We start from the raw sequence: 22,494 nt of genomic DNA, 5'->3' as shown, positions 1-22,494 counted from the left end.
TAAATCGTTGCGAGGTATAGGACAGCTGGACTTGAGATGTAGGGAGGGAGTATAGGGTATGTAGGGCTCGTATAAAGGGGCCTGAGAATCCAAATCGTGTTAAGACTGCGAACATGAAGGGCCAGCTTAATCGATCGAAAGCTTTTTGAGCATCTAAGCTCAAGACTATGGTGGGACGTTTAGTTCTAGTTATAAGGTCTATCAGATCTATGGTTCTTCTAGTATTATCTCCAGCATGTCTTGAGGGGACAAATCCTACTTGGTCTCTGTGGATTAGGAACGTTAATAGTGGGGATAATCTATTGGCTAAAATCTTGGTGAAAATTTTGTATTCTGAGTTTAATAAAGCGATTGGGCGGTAATTGTCGGGTAGTGCAGGGTCCTTACCTGGTTTTGGAATTACCGTTATATTGGCATGTAAGAATTGTGAATGTGGGATGGATCCTTTAAAAAAGGAGGAAAATAGGGATTGTAGATAAGGGGTTAAAATGTGTGTAAAGGTTTTATAGTAGATGTAAGGGAGACCGTCAGGGCCTGGAGATTTGTGGGTTGGAAGGTTTTTAATCACCTCTCCTATTTCCTCTCCAGTAATCGGAGCGTTAAGGGAGGATAGGTGGTCAGCAGAGATCTTTGGTAGTGGGAGGGAATTTACAAATTTATCAAACTCTGGTTGCGAGAATTGAGGATGTGAATCAGGACCTAGACAGTTATAAAATTGCTTATAAAAATCACCAAAGACCTTTGACATAGTTTTCGGACAGTATGTGGGGGTGCCATCAGGCTGTATCAAGTGGTCGGGTATAGATAGAAGGGGACGAGGTTTTAATTTGTTCACTAGCATCCTATGTGGTTTGTTTGCATAGTCGTAAAATTTTTGCTTAGCCCACAACATAGATTTGGAAGTTTGATTCGTATCGAAAGACTTAATCTGATCTCGGATTGAGATGACCTTTCTCAATTTTTCCACCGTGGGGGAGGCTAGCAGAATTCTTTCCGCTGTTTGTAGTTGGGTAATAAGATCTTTTTTAAGTTGTACAGAATCTTTCTTTAGGTGTGAGCCTATAGCTATGCATTCGCCTCTAAAAAAGGCTTTATGGGCCTCCCACAGGGTGGAAATCTCCGGGACAGAGCCATCATTGAGCTGGAAAAACTCAGTTTCTGCTGTAATTGAGTTTGAGATAAAGGATTTTTAAGCAAGGATTCGTTGAGGCGCCAGTGGCAGGTTTTAGTAAAAGACTTCGCCAATAGTACATCGAGTTCAATAGGTGCATGATCCGACCAGGTAATAGGATTTATTTCAGAAGATACTACATAGGGCAATAGGGGGCCTGTAATAAAGAAGTAATCTAGTCTAGAATAAGACTTATGGGGATGGGAATAAAATGTATAGTGTTTTTGGGTCGGGTGTTTTATCCTCCAAGAATCAAATAGATTATGGGATCTAACTAGTTTGCGGAAGGAATTTGATAATTTCTTGGAGGAAGATTGTGAAGTGGCTTGGAATAGAGTTTTCCTGTCCCTGGTCGGGGACATGCACACATTGAAGTCGCCTCCCATGATCATGAATGGCTGGGAAAAGGGTTGTAGTTTCTCAAAAACATTTTCAAGGAAACCGATCTGTCCTACATTTGGTGCATAAATGTTAATCAAGGAAAAGGATGTAGAGAAGTGACTACACTTCAGAAATATGAACCTACCGTTAGGATCTAGGTAGGAGGAAAGTATTTTTATTGGGCTTGTGCGTTTAATAAGAATTGCCACTCCTGCTTTTCCAGAGGGGTCAGAGGCAGTGTATGCTATGGGAAAGTGTCTAGAAGCAAACTTAAAGGAGCCACTGGGCTTAAAATGGGTTTCCTGAACCATAATCACCTCTGCTTTGGATGATTTAAATTCCTTTTAAGGCCTGCCACCTTTTGCCTATGGAATTTAATCCTTTAACATTACACGAATAGACTTTGAGGGCCATATTTGGTTAAACAGAAAAGTGCTGATGTAGTATATAGACTGGGAGCATGTATCTGAGCATCCTTACAAAGGAACATTTGAAAACAAACATTCTTTACAATCGTTATAATAATGTAAGTATAACAATGAAAAAACATATATAGGTCAAACGGAGAAAAAAAGAAAAAAGACCTGCATATGGAAACTCCAAAGGAGGCAAAAAAATTAGGAACTAAGTTGCATAGGGAGACGGAAAATGTTAAAGAAAGAAAAAAGAAAAAATAATTTTCGAAAAGCCTGAGAAAAAATTTCAGGCTGCCCAGGCAGAAGCCTTGGGTCATGAAGGGGGGCATGTTAGCCTGCAGGGATTAATAGAGGAGGGGAGGGAGGTGGGTAGATCCTCGTCTCTGTTTTTGTAAAACCAAAACAAAAAGAGCAAACAGACAGGAGGAGTATGGGTGTTTGGCATGTCACTATGCATCTTAACAAAGTGACCCTATCACTGTGAGGTCACTAGAATATCCATGGTAAGTATTTTCTGGCCATGGAAAAAAAGGAGCAAAAATATTGAGAAAAAAGAAAGAAAAAAAAAAAAAAAAAAAAAAGTCACATCAGGTTGGATATCTGTGACGATTGGCTCGTTGTGGGGTAGAGAGGTTCTTCTGGGATCTTCGTTGGACCGGGGTCCAAATTTTTGCTGGAGTGGTAAGTGGTTTGGAGTTTGGAGCTTGGGGTATGGAATCTTCCTCTGGCAGTGGGGGAAGACCTAGGTTGCGGATAAAGGCTTCACTTTCGTAAAGATCTCTCAGGGAATGTTGAACACCATCTTTGGTAACGGTTAGACGGAAGGGGAATCCCCAGCGGTATGGAACTTGATGGTTATGTAGGTGGGTGGTGATAGGACGGAAACTGCGTCTTTTGGCCAAAGTGATTGGAGACAGATCGTTGAATATCTGAATTTTGTGTTGTTTATAGTCAATCCGTGACTTGTTACGCGTTGCAAGTGTGAGGGCTTCTTTGCTCTCGTAGAAGTGGAAGCGGACAATAATATCTCTGGGGTTGGCAGTAGGAGGGGGTTTTGGGGCCAGAGATCTATGTGCCCTGTCCATACGCCAGTCTATGTGGGGCTAAAGTGACGAATAGGCCTAAAAGGTAGGGACGTATTTCTTTGTCATTCACCGTCTCAGGAATTTCCCTAATCCTCAGATTCTGGCGTCTTTCACGGTTTTCCAGATCTTCCTGTTGGAGTTGAAGTAGAGAGACTGTATGTTTTAGGTTGGAGTTGTCCTCTTCGAGAACATGTACATATTGGGTCAGTTCATCAAATTTATTCTCCAATGTGTTGGTGCGTTCACCTAATTGGTCAATTTCACCCCGTAACTCATGTGCTATTTTGCTCACTTCTTTAGCGATGCTGCGGGTTAATTCGTGTAGTAATGAGTTCAACTTTGTGTCTAGGACGGCTACTGTCATTACGTCCACGGGGTGATCGGATGGAAGAGAGTGTAGGGAGGATTGGGATCTGTTATTATCTTGGGTCATGCCGTCCGGCAGAGAATGTGGGTCAGCAGTGTCCGAGGATCTCGGCTGTTCACTGGAGATCGGGGATCTCTGTTTATATAAGAAGCGCTCCATGGTGTTAGGGGTCTGCGACGTTAGCGGTGGGATAAAACCTCTGTATATTGTCTTCTGGAAACCTATCTTCCCCATGCAGTGTTAGGAAGGGTCTGATGTCTTGTTATGATATCGCTCCTGCGATTAAGAGGGAACTGTTAGCTTTGTAGGAGCATCTCTTAAAGAGATGGGGATCAAAGGCCTCCTTTTACATGTCTGCTTCCCTGCACGCCGGTCTGGAGGTGGTCACATTAAGAGTCAGGGGGTGTTGAGATGACAGCTGTAGGTTTTGCAGGTGTAAGACAGTATATAGTGTCTACAGGCAGTCAATGTGTGGTGAAACTGCAGGAGATGTGATATGGGGGTACTAGGAGTACCAAGATGGCCGCCGACTTCCAGGACTAGGCCGAAGCCGCTGACTGTCCTGAAGGCTGAGGCCGGCCGGGGGGGGGGTCCTCTCCCGTGCCTGGTCCGGGACTCCAGAGGCTCACAAACGGGTATTCTGGGGCCAGTCACTGCCGTGGAACAGTTGGGGAAGGCTCAGGCAACAGCCCAGGTACTCACAAGTTCCAGGATGGCCGGTGGATATGCTCAGGGATGGCGGTAGACTGCGGAGGGATCCGGGATGGGGAGGGAGGGTCCCTCTCAGCTCTCCTTCAAACCGCCGGTATCTGCCTCTTTTCGATGATGGGTCGAATGTCCCGGACGGAAGGACCCAGGCGGAGGACCCGATCGTCTCCCGGTCCGCAATGCAGGCGAGCGGCAGGCTCCGGACAGGCCGCAGGCCTCAATATGGCGGCGGTGTCTGCTACTCCAGGGCCGGTAGAAGGCCTAAAGAGGCTCAGATGAGCCGGATTTCAGACAAGATCCAGCCGGATCTGTAGCGGGGAAGGTTGGGATCGTTCCCAGCAATGGATGGGTTTTTTCCAGAGGGAAATAAGGCAGGGATGGCAGTGGATGGTATATGCCTGGACGGAGCACAGCGGTCACACGTCCTCCCTGTATCACGTCCGGCCACGCCCCCAGAGCGACAATTTTGAAAAAAAAAAAAGCAATATTTTTTTTACTTTTTGCTATAATAAATATCCCAATTTAAAAATATTTTTTTTTTCCTCTTCTACATATTTTTGGTAAAAAAAATAAGCGTGTATTGATTGGTTTGCGCAAAAGTTAGAGCGCCTATAAAATAGGTTATTGATTTAATAAACCATAAACAATACCGCGCTAACATAAAGGTTGTGCTACTAGTGATAAGTAGAATAAAGCAAGCTGCAGTCCTAGAGTGAGGCGTGCACACAAAACATATAAAGAAAAATCAAAAAAGGACTGCGCTAAAACACATATTGAACACCATACATGATTATATGAATAATAAGAAACAGCAATCAATCAAATATTCAAAGGTAAATAAAAACCATACAGTAGGAATAAATGGATAATAGGGTGAACCAAATAGGACACAAAAGGCAACAATGAAATTGCCAAACATATATCCAAGGGAATGGTGAAAAATGTTCAGAGAAAATGTTCAAAAAAAAAAAAAAAAGAGTCCCTGGAGCCGGAGCTACTAGAGGGTGATCATTGATTTACTGTATTAAAAAAAAAAAAAAAAAAAAATTAAACTAGTAATGACGGCAATCTGCGAATAATTTTTTTTATCAGGACTGCGACATTGCGGCGGACAGATCGGACATTTTCACACTTTTTTGAAACCATTGACATTTTATACAGCGATCAGTGCTATAAATAACCACTGATTACTGTATAAATGACATTGGCAGGGACGAGGTTAATACTAGGGGGCGATCAAGGGGTTAAATGTGTTCCCTCACTGTGTGTTCTAACTGGGGGGGGATGGGACTGACTGGGGGATGAGACCGATCGGTGTTCCTATATACTAGGAACACACGATCTGTCTCCTCTTCCCTGACAGGACGTGGATTTGGGTGTTTACACACACACAGGTCCACATTATTGCTCTGTCACGAGCGATCGAAGGTGCCCGGCGGCCATCGTGACCACCGTGCACGCACATCGGCTTCTTGGTGGGTGCGCTCCCGCTATACCCCTTAAAGCGGCCGCCGTACAGCTACGGTGATTCGCGCAGGGGAGCCATTCTGCTGCCATCAGACGACGGGCGGCTGGCATGTGGTTAAAGTGGTCCCAATTACAGCTGACCTTTATTCCTGGCAATAGAAGGAAGTGAAGACTCCTACAAATGACCTTTAATTCCATACCTACCAGGCCTGGAGCCGAGTAGAGAAAAAGTGTGCCCAGCACAGTGGGTGGAATACTAACTTGAGCTGGGAGATCTCTACGCTGGAGTCCTAGCAGCTGGTAGATGTTTCATCTTCTACCTTGTCCAAAATAGATGACTCAAGTTCCATCCAAATCTATTTTAGATTTGCTGGCTGGTGGAGGTTTTATTGGCCATTGCACTGTTGATCAGATTTTGCAGCCCTGGTAGGAAGAGCTTTTTTTGAACGGAGTTCCAATCATAGTTACATAGTTAGTCAATCAGATTGAAAAAAGACAAGCCCATCCAGTTCAACCTTAAAAACAATAAATAAATTTAAAAATATTGTATAATCCAATATACCCAATTTTATACCCTCAGTTGATCCAGAGGAAGGCAAAAAACCCCAGCAGAGCATGCTCCAATTTACTACAGCAGGGGAAAAAATTCCTTCCTGATCCCCCAAGAGGCAATCGGCTTTTCCCTGGATCAACTTTACCTATAAATGTTAGTACCCAGTTATATTATGTACATTTAGGAAAGTATCCAGGCCTTTCTTAAAGCAATCTACTGAGCTGGCCAGAACCACCTCTGGAGGGAGTCTATTCCACATTTTCACAGCTCTTACTGTGAAGAAACCTTTGCGTATTTAGAGATGAAATCTCTTTTCCTCTAGACGTAAAGAGTGCCCCCTTGTCCTCTGGGTTGACCATAAAGAGAATAACTCGACACCAAGTTCACTATATGGACACCTTATATATTTGAACATGTTGATCATACCCCCCCTTATTCTCCTCTTCTCAAGAGTGAATGAATAAATTCAGTTCCTCTAATCTTTCCTCATAGCTGAGCTCCTCCATGCCTCTTATCAGTTTGGTTGCCCTTCTCTGCACTTTCTCCAGTTCCCCGATATCCTTTTTGAGAACTGGTGCCCAAAGCTGAACTGCATATTCCAGATGAGGTCTTACTAATGATTTGAACAGGGGCATAATTATATCTCTCTCTAGAGTCCATACCTTTCTTAATACAAGAAAGGACTTTGCTCACCGCAGCTTGGCATTGCATGCTATCATTAAGCTTATGATCTACCAAAACCCCCAGATCCTTCTCCGCCCAATTAGACCATGCACTGAGAAAAAAAAACTAATATGATAAAATGTATATCTGATTAAAACTCCAGTCCCATTGAAAGCTGTGGAGCCAAAAACACATTCTGGTGCACCAAAAGAAGCACCTGCACCACGTTACTTTGATGTGAACGGGCACCATGGAGAATAATGTGCTTTCCATCCATGTTGTGCATTCTAGCATGATGAGACGCAGGAGAAATCGCACTAGTGTGAGCAGGGCCTTAGGCTCGGTTCACACAGGGGCGACTTGTCAGGCGACCTAGTCGCCTGACAAGTCGCCTCCCGTTCTGTGCTATGGAACCATTCTAATAGGAGCGACGCAAGTCGCTCCGACTTAGAAAAAGGTTCCTGTACTACTTTGGGGGCAACTTGCATAGACTTCTATGCAGAAGTCGTTTTGCAAGTCGCCTCGGAAGTCGTTTGCAGGTCGCCTCGCTGAGGCGACCTGCAAGTCGTGCCGCCCCTGTGTGAACCGGCACTTATTGTTTGGTTCTATTTAAAACAAAAATTAGATTTTTGTACTTTCCATAAAAATCTTTTTCTGAGTTCATTGGAGGACACCGACTGATCAGCAGGTGGTGTATTAACACAATTGTCTACTGATCTGGCGGTGTCTTTCTATGAATAAAAAAGAAAATGTGATTTTTGTTCGCCTTGTAAAATCTTTTTTCTCTGGGTTCATTGAAGGACACAGCTGGATCAGTAGATCAGTAGATCATTGGGTCATTACACCACCTGCTGATCCAGCTGTATCCTTTAATGAACTAAAGAGAAAGTATTAGCTTTGTTAGCATATCTGAACATTTACAGGAAACGTAAGGTGTAAGTAGGCACAATAAAAAAAAAAAAAAAAAAAAAAAAAAAAAAAGACATATTCGATGGTGAGTACCGTTGCCAAACACGACCCATTAAAATTAATTGGACCGTGTGGCAATTGCGTGCAATGTAGATGGTTGTTAGCGTGATGGTTCACCTTTTTAGGGTTAAAACGGACATTGAGGATGCAACGTATCGCATCCCAGTTGCCTGGCAATGGCCCAATGAACAGCGATTTACCACAAATCGCTTTTCTACGGGGCGGCAAGGGCTACCGCACATGAGAACAAGCCCTTACTCACCAATATTAAAAAAAAACCTGCACAAGTAATAGTAGTAGACAAGTAGTCCGACGGACAAAAACCGATGCTAGGGCAGCTATTGGCTACTGGCTATGAACTTCCTTATTGTAGTCCGGTTGTACGTCATCACGTACGAATTCGTCGGACTTTGGTTGATTTGTGTGTAGGCAAGTGCGTTAATTCGAAAGTCCGTCGGAAAGTCCATCAAAGTCCGTCAGACCTAGTCCGTCAAAGTCCGCCCGTGTGTACGCGGCATTAGAGTTTAAATTTGTATGCAATCTGGCAGGCGCTTGCACTACATGGTTTTGGTAAATCTGAAGACAAAAATCTGCAGAAAATCTAATAGTGTGTATGGGATCTAAGGCCCCTGTTCCAGGTGAAGAAAATCAGCCCCAAAGCAGGATGCTGCCACCACCATGCTTCACTGTGGGTAGGGTTATCTTTTGGAATTATGGCCAAAAAGCTCAACCTTGGTTTCATCAGACCAGAAGACATTTTCCCACATGCTTTTGGGAGACTTCAGATGTGTTTTTTGCAAAATTTAGCCGGGCTTGGATGTTTTTCTTAGTAAGAAAAGGCTTGCCACTCTACCCCATTGCCCAGACATATGAAGAATATGGGAGATTGTTGTCACATGTACCACACAGCCAGTACTTGCCAGATATTTCTGCATCTCCTTTTAATGTTGCTGTAGGCAGCCTCTCTGACCAGTTTTCTTGTCTTCATCAATTTTGGAGGGACGTCCAGTTCTTGGTAATGTCATTATCATGCCACATTTTGTCCACTTAATGATGACTGTCTTCACGTTCTTCCATGGTATATCTAATGCCTTGGAAATTCTTTTGTACCCTTCTCCTGACTGATACCTTTTAACAATGAGATCCCTCTGATGCTTTGGAAGCTCTCTGCGGACTACGGCTTTTGCTGTAGGATGCGACTAAGAAAATGTCAGGAAAGACCTACTAGAACAGCTGTACTTTATTTAGGGTTAACCAGAGGCACTTTAAATGATGGCAGGTATGTACTGACTATTATTGAACATGGGTTTTGAATGTGATTGCTTAATTTTGAACACGGCTACATCCCCAGTTATAAGAGGGTGTGCACACTTGTGCAACCAGATTATTTTAGTTCCCACCCCCCTAAAAAAAAATTCAGTTTGTTTTTCAATTGAGTTGTACAGTTTATAGGTCACATAGGTGGAAAAAGTTTTGAAATTATTTTCTTTGTCTCATTTTACATCACAGAAACCTGCCATTTTAACAGGGGTGTGTAGACTTTTTATATATCCATTGTATATAGTTTTTCTTCATCTGTGCAATTTTTAAATCTTGTAATCTTCCTTGTTCATAGATGGTTCATGAGGTGTCAACATGTGGATCCAGAAGAAGCAGTCAGAATTCATGCTGATGTCCGTGCCAAGAAGTCTGTTGGGATTCACTGGGGAACATTCGCGCTAGCTAATGAGGTACCATAATTTTCTAGTATGAAGCATGGCCAATGAGACCCTGTCACCACCTTTAAAAAAAATCCAAGTAAAAGCCCAGATAAATCAAGTATTTTAAAGATGTATTTGAAGTTTACTACTTTTACTTTAGAAAGAGTCAATTCCCTAGCACAGCCCCATTGCACGCCATAGCCCTCAACTCTTTTGCCCCATACACACAATCGGACATTCCGACAACAAAATCCATGGATTTTTTCCGACGGATGTTGGCTCAAACTTGTCTTACATACACATGGTCAAATTCCGAACGTGAAGAACGTGGTGACGTACAACACGTACGACGAGCCAAGAAAACTGAAGTTCAGTAGCCAGTGCGGCTCTTCTGCTTGATTCCGAGCATGCATGGAACTTTGTGCGTCGGAATTGTGTACACACGATCGGAATTTACGACAACGGATTTTGTTGTCGGAAAATTTGAGATCCAGATCTCAAATTTTGTGTGACGGAAATTCCGATGGAAAATGTCCGATGGAGCCTACACACGGTCGGAATTTCCGACAACAGGCTCCCATCAAGCATTTTCTGTCGGAAAATCCGACCGTGTGTACGGGGCATTAGAGTGTCTAACTACTCTTTTTGCTGACCAAGCTTCTCTAACCCTCTCTTCTACTACTTCCCCCTACCTTTTGTGTAGCTGCTACAGACACAAAGGGAGGGCGGAAAGAGAAATACTATAGAATGTCACTTAACTGACAGCTCAGAGTCTGCTGACCTCACAGCCAAGATAATGGTGCCCAGCAGCAGTCTCAGGGTGTCAATATCTACACAAGGGAGGCTATTACACATAAATAACATGCCTAAAATACATTGAATGTACATATGATCACATGGGAAGATTGTTGTTGAAATGAATGGTCTGGTGATAAGTAGAACTAAACTCCTTTTTTTTTTTTCTTTTTTTTTTTTTTTTTAAGCAGCAACCAAACTAAACGGCTGCAGTACATGTGGACAGATCTCCCATTAAAAATGTTGACTGCTGCAACGACCCACACGCTTCTCCCCAACTGGGCCAGAGAGGCAGTGCAGAACAGACAACAGCATAAGGTACCCCTGTCAGTGTGGGGTGAGCATTCCTTATGCCAAGATGACCTGACATTGCTCCACCTGTCATTATCAGGTTGACCTGTGTCAGCTACAACCATCCTACTCAGGATTATTTCACACCACAGCTAGCTATAAAGCTGCCTTTTCTGACCATTGTTTAACTGAATAGTGCACATGCCATATTTAATTTGGCCTATTTTGTCCAAGAAAATATACATTCCTTTTTGGACTATTACTAATATACCAAAAATTATACACAGTGCAGAATTTAATAAATAAAAAGTATGTAGATCAACTGTGACTTTTCTGTTCTTAGCATTACTTGGAGCCACCAGCGAAACTGAGAGAAGCGTTGGAACGATACGGACTTACCCAAGAAGATTTCATAGTCCTGAACCATGGAGCCTCCAAACTCTTTAACACAGTAATCAATGGTGACTTGAAGGATGAATGTAGTAAATAATGACAGCCTGTAGTTGAACCAGCCTCTGGTGTTTTTAACTTTCCTACTGACTTGCACCAAAGTTTGTGTACATTTTTTTTTTTTATCAGGATATTAATAATAGGTGTTGCAAATGTATATTACTTGAATAACACATTGAATTGTGTTTTTGGAGATGACTACATTTAGAGCAAAGTAAGCTGGTATCTGCCAAACCTTTTACGTTTGGACACGCACATTACCAGTAGTGCACATTGCTTGCAGTTTGAGACACCCATATAACCTATAACATTGATGGTGCCTTTTTTCTTTTTTTTAGCAAAATGTAACACTTTGGTTGTTTGGGATGCATACATTGCATGTACTCACGTTTTGGCATGCAAACTAGCTGTATGTTATCATTTTCCATACAACAGCATACCATGGTGTAATGTGTATGTAATCCATATCTGCTAATATTTACTGTACTTTATATTTTCCACCTTTGCATACTCTGAGTCATAGTTAAGCAATGATATAAACAATAACCCTGCCTTTTCCACACAACCCACTGAATTTACTTCATTAAAATAGATGAGTAGTGTGGAGACATGGCAGGTAATAGAAGCACAGCTAAACGTATTAGTCACGCTAACAAATACACAAACCAAAATGAATAAGGGCTTGTTCACACCATGTCTGCTGAGCTGCATTTTTTTTTTTTCTACACACTGCTGTAAATGTTGTGGTAACATATATTAGTGAGGGGAACTACATCCAGTACCATAATACAGAGGAATGTAAAGAGTAATCCCCAAACTTGGACCTGTTGTACACATGCCTTGGGTCAGCTACTCCACCCACAACCAATACCCCAGCCATGGGTGTCTATTGATAACACACAACTCTATGTCACTAACAAAATGTTGAAAACATTTAAACACATTTTATTACAATTCTGACCTGTGGGCTAGCAGTGAAAGAACACACCCAATCAATAAATCAAATCGTGCGATGGTAATGCTATAGTATGTCGGCAATATCCACCGTGACATTTTATGAAGTTCTTACTTTGCATTTTTGTGTATGCAATTGATGGTATAGATGAGTGAGCTTTGTGGCTGAAACTATCTTTCAAATGCATGTGAATAATACCACCATTTCTGTTCATCAGTCTTTAATGGTAGAAACATAGCCAGCACATAAATTACACAGAAAGCAGGGCCATATTATATGTACTAAACACTGCAATAATAATCAGGTGACTGTACTGCGTTATAAATTAGCTATAGAGCTATGGCAGAAATTCATGCAAGGTGTTAACACTCCATTGAAAACCGAAAATGTCTTGTGACCACTTGGGTGGGTCTAGTGTACCCATATAATGGGTTCCATGGTGCTCTCCTCTTCAGGTTCTACCATAATTGGTGGATTTTGCCTCTGGTGCTTTTCAGACACAAACCTGTTTTCTATTCACAAAGAGGTTCATCATTGCTTTTAAATTTCAGTACTGGTTGGCATTGGTCACCCAATTTGAATAAATGGGAAACCACTATGGCTTAAAGAGCTTATGGAGAGAGCTTCAGCCCCAAAGGGATCATCCTTGTGATATGAATAAGGGCTAGGTCATCAAAATTGCTTGATGATAGTTATTAATCCAGTAATACCAATTTGGAAAAACATTTAAAGTATAAATAACATACGTTTTTAAAAATGGAAATAAAAACATATAAAGTTTAAAATGGAAATGCAATTATTTTAGTAAATATAAACTGCTAAATACCTTTTCTGATCAGCACTATCGGTGTCCGGCCGAGCACTGGTTGAAGCTTGTAGGAGTTTTTTCATTCTCCCCTGACTGTCCTATGAGGCTGCATGACCCCTAACCCCTGTCTGGACAGTGCTGATTGCTGATCACACGCACCCTCCAATTTAAAAAAAAAAATTAAAAAATCTCTAGTAATACACACCAAACTGAGCATGTGCAGAGTGCCTCCTAGGGCTCTGTGCTATTAGCAGATGGATTGGGGAAAGTAAAAGAAGGGGAGGATCAGAGAAGTCAGGCATATTTTCTGCATATACAGACTGATTTTACTGTTGTGGGTTTAGTAGCACTTTAAATGTTTTTGAAATGTAAGGCCACCATCGACTGATAAATCTCACCTAAAACATCAGATGGTTGGTGATCTGCCTGCCCTTGAAACTGCCTACGTGGAAGACCCACTGTTTGTATTGCCATGTTGTGCCAATTAATATTTCAGTTGTTCCTTTATACATGCCCAGGTGTCACACCTGGTACTGAACTCATGGACTTTTCTCTTCAGAAACTCAAAATGTATTACGAATGACAGGAGGCAGAAAACATCTCCACTGCAAAGAATACAGAAAAAGCAGTGTAGAGACAGAAGTTCGGTTTAGATTTCAGCTCTTATCTGTATGCTATATTTCCCAAATTGTCTTCCAGGACAGCATATAAGATATAGGTACCTCCTCCAACAGGAAACGCATCGCCAAATATACTTTAAAAGGGAGTCCTATTGCTGAACTGGTCAGTTTGGTTTTCTTCTGGCTGGAGGAGATGCATTGCCTGGAACCTGGGTAAGAGGAGGCCTCTGTTCTCTGGCTTTCCTTTTCTTCCACTCACCCCTTTACCTACCTGACTTCCCTGGAAGGAGCTGGTAGGGTTTTCTGCAAGATTTGACCCCTCCTCAGTATGGGAAGGAGGTGACTTGGTTTCCTTTTGCCTTCTGCACCTGGGGAAGGCAATGTCTGGAAGCGTCACACCACATTGAAAGGGACTAGGATAGGAAGTGTGGGTTCCCAGTCTGGGTGCGTGCACTTTGTGGTGGGGGTTAAGCCGTAACTGCATTGGTGTGTGGCCTGGTTGTGTTCCTGTTTGACCAAATGATGTTGGGACATTAATCCCAAATGTGGAATGAAGTTGTTTCCAGGCACCGGAGGCTGTGGTTCCAAGCCTCATTCTTGATGCAAGGGAATTGCTGGATGGTGCCTTAATAGTGGTTCCTTAAAGCGGAGGTTTGCTGAAAAAAAAATATTAAAAGCCAGCAGCTGAAAATACTGCAGCTGCTGACTTTTTTAATATATGGACACTTGCCTGTCCAGGGAGCCCGGGGTGTCGGCAGCCGAAGCCGATCCGTCCTTCGGCTCTCGGCTGCTGCCACCGCCATCCTCGGTAAGGGAATAAGGAAGTGAAGCCGTGCGGCTTCACTTCCTGGTTCCCTACTGCACATGCACGAGTCGCGCTGTGCGACCTCTCGGGTCCCTGCTGTGTTTTGTGTCTCACAAAACACAGCGGTGGAGGAGAGCGTAGGCGCCGGAAGTGGCGTAGGTCACCGCAAGCTCCGCGGTGATCTATGCCAGGAAGTGGGAGCAAATACCTGTATTAGACAGGTATCTGCTCCCTCCTCCCCCCCTGAAAGGTGCCAAATGTGACACCGGAGGGGGGGAGGATTCCAAATAGTGGAAGTTCCATTTTTGGGTGGAACTCCACTTTAAGCAGAGCCTGTCGGGACGCTGCAGGTGGAGGAGCTGATAGTGCATTTTGGATTCTTCAATGCAGACTGCAGCTTCAGCGGTTACAGGTGCCCTTGGCACCAGTAGAGTGAAAGAATGTCACCAGCATATCACAGATTTCCAAAATGGGTCCAAAGCTTTAATCAGCAATCACATTGTTGCAGCAGAAGCAACATTTTGGACCCTCTGGTCCCTTCATCAGGCATGTGACGGAAGGGGTCCTGCGAGGCTCTAAAATGTTGCTTCTGCTGTAACGATGTGTTTACTGATTAAGGCTTTGGACACATTTTGGAGATCCCTGGTGTGCTGGTGACCTTCTTTCACTCTGTCCTTGGTTCCAGCTGATAGTCACAGCAGAACCCGTCTACATACACAGCCATTTTTTCAGGAATGTGTGCATTGAGAATTTAATGCTAGAATCCTTGGCACCAGCAGGACACAGATAAGCTGGAGGTTGCTGTATCTACTTGCTTTCACTTGTGTTTGTTCCTAGGTTTTCACCTAGCCTGTAATCTGTCATCTGGGGCCCCTTAGTGTTGGCCTTACTGTGGCAGCGCACTGTCTGGCTCTAGCTATCTAAGGTTTCTTAGAGGGAGTTTTGAGGGTCCTGACTGATTCCCTCTCTCGGCTGGCAGATTCCTCCTCCCCTCTCAGGAGCTATATCCTAAAGAAATCCAATGCTTGTAGCAACCTCCTATACAGTTAAGCATGCATTGGCCTCTAGCTTCCAATCTTTGAGTCTTGGTAGATGAGACCCCTGCCTGAACTGACCAGTGCCAAGATCCCCCTACTCCTGTGCTGTCAGCTGTAGGGGTTCCTTTAGAAGGTGGATCTTATAGGTGATTTACTGGTCCCACTACTGCTTCCCAGCTGAAATAAAGGAAATTTCCTCTACTTTAAAGGGAGAGGAGGATTATTCTTACAAAATTGTCAATTTCCAAACCGTAGGGGAGCACAATAGCATAAATCTTCAAGGGTTAAAATGTCCTTAGAAGATGTGGATGTCCATTTAAGGACTATCCAATAGGCATGACATTCAAGAAAAAGTGTCTATATTTTTGCATAGTAGAAAGTATTAGACCTTAAAGGAGAAGTACAGCCAAATCTCGTTTGACTGTACTTCTCCTATGGTTTACAGGAGTGCAGTTCATTCTGTACTCCTGTGTTCAACAGAGAGCGGGCTGAAGTCTGCGCTCTGCTGACGTCAGTCTGTCCAGGCTCATTATCATCATGACCATAGAGTCATGGTGGCGAATGAGGTGCCTATCCCCCCCCCCCCCCCCCCCCCTTCCGCCACGCTACGGTCTTCTCTGCCGCTTAATGGAGCCGTCGGTAGCGGCGGAGATTATCGCGCCCGCTCCCCTCACTGCCTGGATGCCGAGTGAGGGGAAGATGGCCCCTGCTCGGCTCAATAGCATTGGAGGATAGAAGCAACGTCAAACATTACTTCCGCCCAATGCTCTTAAAGGAACATTTTTTTTTTTATTTTTTTTTTTTAATTTATCTTTTTTTTTCAAATTACTTTAAATAAGAAAAAATTATTATTTATTTTTTAAAGCGCCCCAACGAGCTCGTGCTCAGAAGCGAACGCATACGTGAGTAGCACCCGCATATGAAAACTGTGTTCAAACCACACACGTGAGGTATCACCACGATCGTTGGAGCGAGAGAAATAATTCTAGTCCTAGACCTCCTCTGTAACTCAAAACTGGTAACCTGTAGAAAATTTTAAATGTCGCCTATGGAGATTTTTCAGGGTAAAAGTTTCTCGCCATTCCACAAGCGGGCGCAATTTTGAAGCGTGACATGTTGGGTATTAATTTACTTGGCGTAACATTATCTTTCACAATATAAACAAAAAAAAAATTGGGCAACTTTACTGTTGTCTTTTTTTTTTTTTTTTTTTTTAATTCAAAAAGTGTGCTTGTAAGACCGCTGTGCAAATACAGTGTGACAAAGTATTGCCGCTGCCGCCATTTTATTCTCTATGGTGTTAGAACTCCAAAATTATATATATTTTTTTTCTAAGTAATTTTCTAGCAAAAAAAAAAAACTGATTTTAACTTGTAAACACTGAGTCTAAAAAAATAGGCCTGGTCCTTAAGTGGTTAAGAGAGGAACATTTTTTTAAATCCACCATAGGTTCACAGATCACATTTAATCTTAATTATTTCTATTAGCTGTTACCTTGGTGTGACTGCCTTATAGGTGTTTGGCTTGCCTTCCTACACATGGCACGATCTGTAGTCTGTTAATACAACCCAGAGCTGCCAGAGATTTCACCTCCCACCTGTCTAGCACCCCCTAGCCTAGAGGTTTCAGGTGGCAGTAAGCGAAGGTGAAATACAGCAGCGGGATGTATAATAAAACCTTGGACCTGAACAACCCAAGGTTCTGGCAGAGTCTAACACATAAGAGTTTCATGCAGGCACAATGCAACTCCACATGCAAAAAAAAAAAAAAATCTGGTCCTAGATTGGGCCTAATGTATTATGTTGTATTTCACATCTAGGGCCAAATGTGTAGTATTTTGTGCTACTAGTTTTGCATGTGGAGTTGCATTGTGCCTGCATGAAACTCTTATGCCCCGTACACACGGTCGGATTTTCCGATGGAAAATGTCCGATCGGAGCGTGTTGTCGGAAATTCCGACCGTGTGTGGGCTCCATCGGACATTTTCCATCAGATTTTCCGACACACAAAGTTTGAGAGCAGGCTATAAAATTTTCCGACAACAAAATCCGTTGTTGGAAATTCCGATTGTGTGTACACAAATCCGACGGACAAAGTGCCACGCATGCTCAGAATAAATAAAGAGATGAAAGCTATTGGCCACTGTCCCGTTTATAGTCCCAACGTACGTGTTTTACGTCACCGCGTTCAGAACGATCGGATTTTCCGACAACTTTGTGTGACCGTGTGTATGCAAGACAAGTTTGAGCCAACATCCGTCGGAAAAAATCCTAGGATTTTGTTGTCGGAATGTCCGAACAAAGTCCGACCGTGTGTACGGGGCATTAGGGCACTTTCACACTGGGGTGGGGGGGACATCGGCGGTAAAGCGACGCTTTTTGGCCGCTAGCGGGGCACTTTTAACCCCCGCTAGTGGCCGAATAAGGGGTTTCAGAGTGCCACAGCCAAGCGCTGGCTATTGATTTCAATGACAGGGCGTTTTAGGAGCGGTGTGTGGTTTTTCCCCCCCCCAGTCCTGCAGGAGCAACGCCCCAGTGCACTCAGGCTTTCACATTAGGGTGGCAGGGGAGGCATTTTTCAGGTACTGTTTTTAACCCTTTAGCGCCTAAATAAAACTCTCATTGTGAAAGTAGCCTTAGTTCATACTGGCATTAAAAACGCCCCTCAAATGCCTATGAACAAGATATAATAGACAGCATGCTGTGCTGTTCACAATAAGCGTTAATGTTGCGTCACTTCAAAATTGAACCCTCAAGTCGAGTCAGGAGGCGTTTGAAGCCCTTTAACGCTTCCTATTTAAGTCTATGGTAGCGCTCCGGCAGGCGTTTTCGGCGTGGTAAAATTAGTCACTTTCCATTGTGGAGCGGTTTTAATGCTTGTCAAACGCTACCAAACCGCGCATAGGGCGTTTAGGGAGTGTTTAGCGCTTGTAAAATGCCCCATTCGAAAGCTCAATGATGCCTGTCTGATGCCCATAGTAACGCCACACAAACGCTATAGGAGCGTTTGAGCGTCAGTAATTTAGTCAAGTGTGAACAAACCCCTATGCTTTAGACTCTTGGCTTGTTCAGGTCCAAGGTTTTATTATACATCCCGCTGCTGTATTTCACCTCTGCTTACTGTCACCTGAAACCTCTAGGCGAGGGGGTGCTCCAAAATTTGGATGTTTCACTGAATTGTATGTTATAGCTAAGGCCTCACATGCATTTATTTTTTGTTTTTCACGGTCTCAAGTTGAGAGATTCACATTCTTTATCCAGTTGTGGATAAGGCCTCATGGTTCATTGACATTACATCTAGTTTCTTTTTTTTTTTTCTAAACTGGATGGTTTCATTATCTGTCTACACTAATAATTGTATTATGCATTGTGCAGTGTATATTTTTTCATACCTTACATTGGGAGGGTCCCTATTAGACTGTTTCCTGTATTTGTTAGAGGACCCGATTGTGTATTTTTTTTTATTAATAAAATAATTTACTGCACAGTACATTTTCTGTTGATGGCATTCAGGTGTGGCAATGCAGCAGCGGCGGGCTCCTGTCAACAGAATGTTTGACAGCGGGGGGGCTTCTTGCACTGCAGAAGATATTTAACTCTTAGACTGCTTTCACACTGAGGCGCTATAGCGCTAAAAAGAGCGCCTGTTAAGAGCCTCTCCTCTCCAGTGTGAAAGCCCGAGTGCTTTCACACTGGAGCGGTAAAAAAGTGTCCTGCAATCCAGCATCTTTGCAGCGATGTAGGAGCGGTGTGCACACCGCTCCTAAAGTGCCCCGCCCATTGAAATCAGTGGGCAGCGGTGCTTTGCAGGGGGTTTTAACCCTTTTTTTGGCCGCATGCAGGGGTTAAAAGCGCTCCACTAGCGGCCGAATAGCGCTGCTAAAAATAGTGGCGCTTTACTGCCAATGCCCCAAGCAGCTTTGCACATGGCATAGGTTTTGCCTTTTGTACATATTTTAGTGAAGTTATCCTTACCACAATATTAACCTCTTACAAGACTTCCTGTGTATATATTCTGCTGTTAGAGTTTTAAGACATTTTAAGTAATGTCTTATACTGTGTCAGTACTTGTTTTGGTCTAGTGTTGCTGCCAGTCACACTACATAAATGTACTTCTGGGGTTGTACATACCACAGTGTTTACCTCTTTCATGGTTTCCGATCTATATGTTGGGATAGTCTGTTTTTGCAGTAATTGGGTAATATCTTGTACAGCTTGGTAACATTTGTTTTGCAGAATGGTGTAGCCAGTTATCACACTGGGCATAAAAAAAAAAAAAAAAATGCTGCACATGCAGGTGTTTGCCATTTTTTTCTTTCAGTTTGTAGAAGCAATGTTGGAGATGCGCTATTGTGAATGAAGCATGAGAATTTATCAGGGTCCACCATATCTGTGGGAGGAGAAGTCTTTGGGCATTTTTTATCATCCCTTCCTAGTCTGGAAAGTTCTTGCTAATCCTCTCCTATGCTGTCCTGGAAGATTATTTAGGAAAACTGGGGTTAGACTTACCGGTAACTCTCTCGATGAGCTTTCCAGGACAGCAGGATCACACCCTTGTGTTATGTTCTATTTGTATATGTTTTCAGATTTCGTCCTTCAGCTCTTGTTTAAAACTGATTAGGACTTCCTTTTTAAAGTGTATTTGGTGATAAGTTTCCTGTTGAAGGAGGTAGCTGTATTTCATATGTTGTCCTGGAAGACTAATGCCGCGTACACATGACCGGACTTTACGACGGACTTTCCGAATGAATGGACTTGCCTACACACGATCAACCAAAGTCCGACGGATTTGTACGTGATGATGTACGACCGGATTAAAACAAGGAAGTTCATAGCCAGTAGCTGCCCTAGCGTCGGTTTTTGTCTGTCGGACTAGCATACAGATGAGCGGACTTTTCGACCGGACTCGAGTCCGTCGGATAGATTTGAAACATGTTTCAAAACTAAGTCCGTCAAACTTTTGAGAAAACAAAGTCCACTGTAGCCCACACACGATCGAATTGTCCGACAAAATCCGGTACGCCAGACCAAGTATGCTGTAAAGTCCGATTGTGTGTATGTGGCATCATGGAATTGGTTACAAGTAACTCATTTTTTTTAATTATAAACACGAGGCTCCAAGTTTCAATTTGCATTTACTTTGTTACCCTACAAAAAGATGTGAATGAATATTATTTTATATCTGGGAGCCTTAAGAAATGAACTATAGGATCCCAGCCTGGCATCCCAAAGATTGTATTGTAAAACTGGTGATACATCCATAGCTATTTTTTTTTTTTTTTTTTTTATTCCTTTTGCAGGCTTAATGACAAAACATCTTACGGATCCATCCAACCACACTAAACAGGGCAGATGGACAAATCTGCAGTACTGGCTATTGTATTTTAACTTGAACTGGCAGCTGTTAAAATACTGAAACAGCAGTTGTAGCTTATTGGATGCAATGGGAATGGATCTGCAGTGGCGGCTCTTGTATTTTGAAAGCTAGCACCAACGGCTATCAGAATACCCAAAGAGTATTTGCATCTGATTGGATGAAGCTGCTGTTTGGCCAACAATTTTCTGGTGTCTTTTGATTTTTTTTCAAAGTAAGGTTCAGGCAGGAGGGTGCTAACGGTGCCTCCCACAGAGTGAATTTCATGTGGTTAGTCAGGAATCGGATGAGATTTACTGCATGGTCAGCTTTTGTGGTGAACAAAGTTTAACATAACATAAGCCTTGATGGCAAAAGGAGGGTGGGCAGGATCTGCAGTTACTCATGAGAGATATATATATATATATATATATATAATCATTTTTTTTTTCTTCTACTGATTTATTCACTAATATTTTAAAACAATGTAAATTAAACACCTGGTCAGCAAAGTGAATGCACACATATGAAAAAGCCAATGGTTCCATACCGTACGATCAGGCTTATTCCAGAAAGGTGCAAAGTTTATTAAAGCTTAGGAACCATTTAGATTTCATCAGCTTTCTCACTTGATTGCAGTAAGTGGAGACCTGATGAGCTGCTTTGGTTTACGGCACTTTGCATATTTTTGCAGTGCCTGATTAAATTTGCCCAAGTATGGTTTATTCCAATAACAATGTATAATATTTTTTTTTTTTTTTTTTAACTATGAAGCTAATTTAAATGGCTATATATTTTATATATAAACTATTTTTTTAATGTTAACCTGATTTTTGAGTTGGACTTGAAAATCTTGTCATAGTCCTTCCTACTCTTGAAAGTCAATTTCTTGTAACTGAAAAGCCAAGTGTTGTAGCAAAGGTTTGTAATGTAACAGAGCTGTGAACACTTCAGCTCCTGAATTATGAAAGACACTGAAATATGATGTTATGCTCATGACCATATGTATAAATTGCGAACAAATTACTAAATAAAGCAGTGGATTTTTCTCATCGCTTTCTAAATCAACTTGTGCAACCAGTCATTCCTGTTATAAATCATATTGTGTCAGCATTTTGTAAGTGTTCAAACCGCAAAGACAGAATTAACAGAATAATTTACTTATGTAAGCTTTGAATAATTAAAATAATAAATAAATGATTGCGTCTGATGTATATTTATTATTTGAGAACTGCTTTATGCAAATTCCTCACAGAGCTGATATATGTAGAATAAACAATCTGCTGTTGTGGTCTCTAGTCATCCACTAAATGGACACGAGGCCTCAAGATAGAAGCAGGCCTTTAAATTGCCTTCCTTACCATTAGCTTTGTGTGCTATTAGATACCGCAATTTCAATTTAAAATTTAGAGGCATGAAAGGCTGGACCACAAGGCAACACTATCTCATGCTATTAAATAGTGTATTTGCTTATTAGCAGCATAATAATTTTCAGTGTATTGCTAGAGATGTGATTACAAGCAAGTGGTTCATTCAACTGGCATCTGATTTTAACCACATGCTATACTATAAGCTAAAGCCTGCTCTGATTCTGAGGCCCTCAAAGCAAATTTAGACCAGCACAAAAGGCACACTGATAGTGTAATACATTTAAATGCATTGTTACCCTAAAAAAAATCATGTCCCTTTTAAAGCATGTTATACAGCAGAGTGCGTGTGCTGTGTAATTGAGCTCTCTGTATCACCTTAAAAAACCTGGCTGATTCTGCCAGTTTCTACCCTCCCCTCTGTAAACTGACCACAGTTCATCATGCTTCATAAAAGCTAGCGCTTGAGCATTCATTCATATAAGTGAGCAGAGAGGGACCTGTCATCCGCCGGCTCAGCAGAGATCAACGGAC

At 42.4% G+C, this 22,494-nt stretch overlaps 1 protein-coding gene across 1 annotated transcript in view; it reads left to right on the top strand.

Annotated features, from left to right (window-relative positions):
• Positions 1 to 15,830, top strand: part of NAPEPLD (N-acyl phosphatidylethanolamine phospholipase D) — a 62,993-nt gene extending 47,163 nt beyond the window's left edge. Inside the window, exons 4-5 of the mRNA XM_073619604.1 lie at positions 9,396 to 9,510; positions 10,910 to 15,830. Coding sequence (XP_073475705.1) covers positions 9,396 to 9,510; positions 10,910 to 11,056 — 262 coding nt within the window. The 3' untranslated portion in view covers positions 11,057 to 15,830. The remainder of the gene's footprint in view (positions 1 to 9,395; positions 9,511 to 10,909) is intronic.
• Positions 15,831 to 22,494: the final 6,664 nt, after the last annotated feature.

The sequence above is a fragment of the Aquarana catesbeiana genome, linkage group LG03 (genome assembly GCF_042186555.1).
Source record: "Aquarana catesbeiana isolate 2022-GZ linkage group LG03, ASM4218655v1, whole genome shotgun sequence".
Lineage (NCBI taxonomy): Eukaryota > Metazoa > Chordata > Amphibia > Anura > Ranidae > Aquarana > Aquarana catesbeiana.
This window is presented reverse-complemented; position numbering and strand designations above follow the sequence as displayed.